General features: G+C 40.4%; 1 protein-coding gene across 2 annotated transcripts in view; it reads left to right on the top strand.

The window, feature by feature from the left end:
- Positions 1-589: 589 nt before the first annotated feature.
- MSS51 (MSS51 mitochondrial translational activator) overlaps positions 590-7,393 on the top strand; it is a 10,318-nt gene continuing 3,514 nt past the window's right edge. Inside the window, exons 1-3 of one of the 2 annotated variants that reach the window (XM_032256371.1) lie at positions 590-1,144; positions 5,274-5,404; positions 6,784-7,028. In XM_032256371.1, the coding sequence (XP_032112262.1) occupies positions 6,808-7,028 (221 nt within the window). In that variant the 5' untranslated portion in view covers positions 590-1,144; positions 5,274-5,404; positions 6,784-6,807. The remainder of the gene's footprint in view (positions 1,145-5,273; positions 5,405-6,783; positions 7,029-7,393) is intronic. The other variant, XM_032256372.1, reaches the window with a different exon arrangement.

The following is a 7,393-nucleotide window of genomic DNA, read 5'->3' as shown; positions in this document are numbered from 1 at the left end:
ATTTTAGTTTTGTTTAATATCCCAGAAGCATTTATTCCTCTCTTAAACAGGTGGAGTGCTCCTGATAACACTCTCATTCAGAGAGTCAGTTACCTTACCCTTCTTTCAGGGAAAGTGAATTTTACAAGTTAATTCTGCATGTTTTCCCTAGTAGTGATTTCATTCTGTACCATTAAATGGCCATTTCTTTTCTCCCTTCTTGGGTATTATATGTGTACTTAATTCTAGATTGGACATTGTTGAGTTCTGTTTGGACAGTGTTTGTTATGCTAAAAAAGGACACTGGGGCCAGGCGTGGTGGCTCACGCCTGTAATCCCAGCACTTTGGGAGGCCAAGGCGGGCGGATCATGAAGTCAGGAGTTCAAGACCAGCCTGGCCAACATGGTGAAACTTCATCTCTACTAAAAATACAAAAAATTAGTTGGGCATGGTCGCAGGTACCTGTAATCCCACCTACTCGGGAGGCTGAGGCAGGAGAATCGCTTGAACCTGGGAGGCGGAGGATGCAGTGAGCTGAGATCGCATGACTGCACTCCAGCCTGGGTGACAGTTAAAACCCCACCTCACAAAAAAAAAAAAAAAAAAGAAAAAAAAAAAAAGACACTGGGCCTGGGGGAACTCATCTGTGTCTTGATCAACATACAGAAATCCAGAGGGCTCCTGATACTCTGGTTCCTCTTACTTAGTTGGAAAGGTGCTTACCCTTTCCAATCAAATACTGACTTCTGCACTAATCCAAAGGGTTTCTTTCTGAAGCTGTAAACTGAGAACAGAAGTATTGCCTTGAGTGAGAGAAGTCCAAGAAGCAGTAGGTTTCATTTTTCGTCAGCCTGCCTGGCCTTTACTTGCCAACACTTGGGAGTGTTGACAGTCCTAAGCCCTCTTGGCAGAGAAGAAGGGTTAGAAAGAGAAAAGCCTTAGGCAGGGGGAGAGATCCCTCTTTGCCTCGTTAGGAGAATTTAGTCTTGTCTGGTCTGGTTGGCAGGGCACACTTAATCATTGACACCCAGCATTTCAGCAGTTTGCAAAGGAAAGTGATATGAAGGGACAGCTGCAAGTAAGTCACAACCTAGATCTGAAGAGGTCAAGCACTCACTCCACTTGAAGGAAAGAGAGAAGGAAGGAAGCCGAGGACTTAGCAGGGTAAGTTTTTTTTTTCCCCCGTCAACCTGTCTGCTTGCTTAGTTTATAATTGAGTAAAGTATTTATCACCTCAGGCAGTGTTAATCACTGATTAAACAGCTGAATGTGGCAACAATTACAGTGTCCTTAATTCCTACCCCCTTATAAGGAGCTTCAATGACCAGTTTCACTCTCCCTTCTCCCTACCTCCCCAAAGACGTTTTGCTTTTTTTTTGAGACGGCAGAGTTGTACTTTTCTTGCCCAGGCTGGAGTGCAGTCATGCGATCTTGGCTCACTGCATCCTCCGCCTCCTGGGTTCAAGCGATTCTCCTGCCTCAGCCTGCCGAGTAGCTGAGATTACAGGCAAGCACCACCATGCCTGGCTAAATTTTTTTGTATTTTTAGTAGAGACGGGTTTCTCCATGTTGGTCAGGCTGGTCTTGAACTCCCAACCTCAGGTGATCCAACTGCCTTGGCCTCCCAAAGTGTTGGGATTACAGGCATGAGCCACCACGCCCAGCTGACGTTTTGCATTTTTTGGTGACTTAAAGAAAATTAGATGAGCACTCCTTGTCTGGAGATAGTGAAAAGGTGACTATAGTTTAGGTGAAGATTTGGGTTCTTGGTGGTAAGGAAAAAGATGGAAACCTAGGTCTAGGAATAGATTAATATTTTGGCATGTAATTTGGAGATGAAGGATAAAAGTTTTTCTCAGCAATCAAGTTCATGTCTCCTTTCCAGTTCTTGGTGTCGGTGTTCTCTCTCTCATGCTGGGAATAAATTAGAGCCTAAGTCACTGGGGATGGCCAGAAAAAAGTGAAAGGGATTCGCTTTCTATGTGGAGAACATTCTGGACTCTGGAAAGTTAAAAGGGCTTACTGCAGTTATTTCCAACTTCTTCCTTATGTCCCCTGTTTTTTTTTTTCTTAGTTTCCCTCAGTTTATAACCCTTGAAAAGTGAGGAGCCTGGGGCTCTTTGCAAGAAAATTAGAGCCAGGAAAGCTGTGTCTGGGCCTGGGGTATACAAACTCAAACATGAGCCTGATGATGTATATAGATGCAGATCAAAGCCCTGGCTTCTCATCCACCTTCTTACTTTTCTGCTAACTTATTTGTATCATGAACATTGTGCTCTAGACACAGAGTAGACTGTGACATTAGGGATTTTACTACCACCACTCCTCTTCCCCAAACTGTTATCCTTTTCATTTCTGACCAGTTCAACCACCATCCAGATTGCCAAAAGCTAATCTTCCATTAGAGGAAGACCTCTCCTGGGAAATGCAGATAAGTAAAGCAGTACCTTTCTGACCTTAATTGGCTTGCTTTCATTGCAGCAAAAAGGCTTGTATTTTAACTTCAGGGAGATATCTGTCATAAATTCTGGGATTTAAGACCCTAGAGTTGTCTCAGATCACACTTTCCTTCCACACCTATATATAAAAAAAAGTCCATTCTTTCAAGATTTAAGAAAGTGTTATGTCTTGCCTGAGGCAGGTGAGTAGAGTGGATAAATGCTTTTTCTGGAATGGCAGTGATTCTGAAAATGCAATGAGAATGTGACGTGATTAAAAGTGAAGGACAGAATGAGGTCAGTTGTTGGAAATGGGGTCCTAAAGTATGAAGGGGTATTCCATGTACTCTTTTAGTAAAAGGACATGACCCTTAAACCCTAAAATAATCTAATACCATTAGGTCCCATTTCTTCTTCATTGGAGGTAATATATAGGATATGATATACAGATGAGCTTAGCTGTCTGTTCTGTGGACTCTTAAACAATCCATTAATTCGTCCATGGAATGAGGGGAGATATTGAGGGTGGATGGGAACGTAACGACCAGGACAAAGAAATTACAAAGGAAAATACAAATTTGTTCCTCCATTAACCTGAGGATGGGTTTTTGAGAGTCATGTTCTAAGATATGGATATAAGCTGGATAATTCTGGGAGCATTTTGCTTCTTTTTGCCACCTGTATACACCTCAGCTGCATGATGATTCTGAAATCAGAAAAGGTTTCTTCTAACAGATCTGATCTAAAAGAATCAAATGTCAGATCATTTTTGTAACAAAATATGATCCCTGGTTTGAACTTTAGTAGTTACCTCATTCGACCGGGCGCAGTGGCTCACGCCTGTAATCCTAGCACTTTGGGAAGCTGAGACAGGCAGATCATGAGGTCAGGAGATCGAGACCATCCTGGCTAACACGGTGAAACCCCGTCTCTACTACAAATACAAAAAATTAAGGCAGGTGTGCTGGCAGGTGCCTGTAGTCCCAGCTACTCAGGAGGCTGAGGCAAGATAATTGCTTGAACCCGGGAGGTGGAGGTTGCAGTGAGCTGAGATCACGCCACTGCACTCCAGTCTGAGTGACAGACTGTCTGAAAAAAAATAAAATAGTTACCTCATTCACAGTAAAACCAACCACTGCCAGTGTTTTTAATCCTCCTCCATTTCTCTGTACCTGAAGGCAGTTAATCTGGGGATTAATAACTGTTTAGCCCCTCAGTCTCTATGAATACCTTCCTTCCTTCCTTTTTTAATTGAGGTGAAAATCGTATAACATAAAATTAATAATTTTTTTTTTTAGATGGAGTCTCGCTCTGTAGCCCAGGCTGGAATGCAGTAGCATGATCTTGGCTTACTGCAACCTCCACCTTCTGGGTCCCACTTCAAGCAATTCTCCTCCCTCAGCCTCCCAAGTAAATGGGATTATAGGCACGAGCCACCATGCTTAGCTAATTTTTGTATTTTTTAGTAGAGACAGGGTTTCACCATGTTGGCCAGTCTGGTCTTGAACTTCTGATCTCGTGACCCACCCACCTTGGCCTCCTAAAGTGCCAGGATTATAGGCCTGAGCCACCGCAGCCGGCCAAAATTAATAATTTTAAAGTGAGCAATTAAATGGCATTTAGTATATTCACAGTATTATGCAACCACCATTTTTGTCTTATTCCAAAACATTTTTGTCACCCCAAAAGAAGACCCCATTACCATTAAGGAGTTACTGTCCATTTTCCCTTCCACCCAGCCCTTAGCAACTACCAATCTACTTTCTGTCTCTAGGTTTACCTATTCTGGATATTTCATAGAAATGGCATCATACAATATATATATATAATCTTCTGTGTCTGACTTTCTTTACTTAGCATGTTGTTGAAGTTCATCTACAGTGTAGCATGTATTAGTAGCTTATTTCTTTTTATAACTGAATAATACACATCTTCATATGTATACTTATATCCCAATTTGTTTATCCATTTATCCATTGATGGACCTTTGGGTTGTTTCTACCTTTTAGCTGTTGTGAATAGAGGTGCTATGAACATTCATATATAAGCATTTGTTTGAGTATCTGTTTTTAAATATTTTGGGCATATACCTAAGAATGAAATTGCAAAGTTATATAGTAATATGTTAATTTTGGGGGGAACTGCCATATTGTTTTCTTTAGTGATGACACCATTTTACATTCTCACCTGCTGTGTACAAGGGTTCCAATTACTCCATATCGTCGACACTTGTTATTTTCTGTTTTTTTTTTTGATAATGGCAGGTATGAAGTAATATTCACTGTGATTCTAATTTGCATTTTCCTAATGACTGTTGAGCATATTTTCTTGTGTTTATTGTCCATCTGCATATATTCTTTGGGAAAATGTCTATTCACATATTTTATCCAATTTTTTAGTTGGGTTGTTTGGTAATTGTTTTTTGTTTGTTCTTTGTTTTTGATTTGTGGGAGTTCTTCATATATTCTGGTTACTAACCCCAATCAGATATATGGTGTGCAAATATTTTCTTCCATTCTTTGGAGTGCCATTTCACTCTCTTGATAGCATCTTCTGATGTACAAAATTTTTTAATTTTGCTGTCTAATTTATCTGTTTTGGCGGTGTTGCCTGTGCTTTTGGTATCATAGCCAAGAAATTATTGCCAAACCTTTGTCATGAACCTTTCCCCAATAGACTTTTATAGTTTTACTTCTTTCTTAAGTTTAGGTCTTTATACCTTAAACATTCAAAGTCAAATCATTCTATTTCATTAATTTGCAGAATGTTTCTGTCCATATTTCTGTGCTTATTCTCTCCTCTTAGAATTCCTTTTTTTTTTATTTCCAAGTATTCAAATATTCCCATCTTTCAAGGTCTATACCAACTGTTACCTGCTTCGTGAAGAAGGCTACTGAAGAGATTCCCAACCACTGAAGAAATTCTCACCCACTGAACAGATTCTCTTCTTCTGATCTCCCGTTAGTGCTTTAGTTGCACTTCTCTGGTAGGATTTATAGAGTACCTTATATTATCTACTACATCTAATCTCTGTACAAGACATTTAGATGAGATATATATTTTTAATATTTGCTTCTATAGATAGTGTTTTGCAAATGATTTAATCTGTTTATCAGTAAATATATATTTTGTCCATTCTCGTTAGCATTTCATCAAATCTTTTTTCAAGGTTCTTAGTTTCTTTGCATTGGGTTAGAACATGTTCTTTTAGTTCACAGAAGTTTCTTACTACCCACCTTCTGAAGTCTGATTCTGTCATTTCATCACACTCGTTCTCCATCCAAGTAAATATATATTAAACAAATGGATATTTTAATTTTTCCCATATGGTCCTTTGTGTTTACTCAGCTCTTACGAAAGGCATGGGAGAAGATGAAATGGGGAAGGAGGGCAGCACAGAGTCACAGCCAGATAGTGGGTGGGTGTAGGCTTACTTCCATCTCAAAACTTTTTTTCTGTCTTGCTCAACTACATAACCCTTAGTGCACATTTTATATTGCATTTAAGTTTTACTTCTTGGCTTATTGCTTATAAATGTGATAATAGGTCTTTCAAAATAAATGTTTTATCTCTGACTAGATTAAATTGGCTAACTCTCCAGTTGGATGGTTGCTTTGGACAACTAAAACTTTTATTGCTTTTTCCTCTTTTAAATTGAGTTTTAAAATATACTAAAAATATTATAATGTCTTCTCCTTATAAAAAAGTCAAATAGTACAGATTAAGTCTAAAGTCCCCTTCAATCAGCCCAGTTCCTGTCTAACTGCCTTCTTACCCTACTCAGAGTTAATCACTGTTACCAATTTTTTATGGACCCTGCCAAATCTTTTTCTATGTATTTACATGCATATGTATATTATGTATAGGATTTAATATGTATAAATTATATTCAGATAGAGTAGCTCAAGCCTGTAATCCCAGCACTTTGGGAGGCCAAAGCAGGCAAATCACGAGGTCAGGAGTTTGAGACCATCCTGGCCAACATGGTGAAACCCCATCGCTACTAAAAAATACAAATATTAGCCAGGCATGGTCACGCGTGCCTGTAGTTCCATCTAATTGGGAGGCTGAGACAGGACCATCACTTGAACTCGGGAGACGAAGTGAGCCAAGATCACGCCACTGCACTCCCACCTGGGCAACAGAGTGAGACTCTGTCTCAAAAAACAACAGCAACAACAAAAAATTATTTCTTCCCTGTTTTCACAACTGCCTATGGTGATCCATAACCAGTAAATACTGAATAAATTTTACTGATAACCTGGGTCTGAGAGACTGGAATGAGAAGTGTAAGGTCAAGCATATGAAAACACTTCACACGTATCCAGCTTGTAAAATTCCATTCCATGTCTGTTCTGTGTATAGTCTCCAGGTATCACTGGACAGGCCATGGCTCCACGGTCCCAGCGACGGAGGCACAAGAAACCTCCCTCATTAGTGGCTCCTGGCATCAAGGCCCCACCCACAATTGTGACCCCTGTGCCTCTGACCCCCTTAAACACTGGCCCTAGCATTGACACACTTGGCTTCTTCTCCTTGGATAATAATGTTCCTGGCCTATCCCAGCTGATTCTTCAAAAGCTGAACATGAAAAGCTATGAAGAATACAAGTGAGTGACCAGCTCTGTGGAAGAGGGATATACTGTCTCTAGTAGAAGTGATTTCAGAAGGTGGAGAGGGAGTACAATTTGGGCAATATGGAATATTTGCAATGAGAGATTTTCTCATCCTGACTTTTGCCAGTTACTATATTACCGTAAAAGAAGAAATACTCTGGCCGGGCGCGGTGGCTCAAGCCTGTAGTCCCAGCACTTTGGGAGGCCGAGGCGGGTGAATCACGAGGTCAAGAGATCAAGACCATCCTGGTCAACATGGTGAAACCCTGTCTCTACTACAAATACAAAAATTCAGCTGGGCATGGTGGCGTGTGCCTGTAATCCCAGCTACTCAGGAGGCTGAGGCAGGAGAATTGCCT

This window comes from Sapajus apella, unplaced genomic scaffold (assembly GCF_009761245.1).
Source record: "Sapajus apella isolate SASKATOON/1434 unplaced genomic scaffold, GSC_monkey_1.0 scaffold94, whole genome shotgun sequence".
NCBI lineage: Eukaryota > Metazoa > Chordata > Mammalia > Primates > Cebidae > Sapajus > Sapajus apella.
Note: the sequence above shows the minus strand (reverse complement) of the source record. Positions and strands in the feature narration are given on the sequence as shown.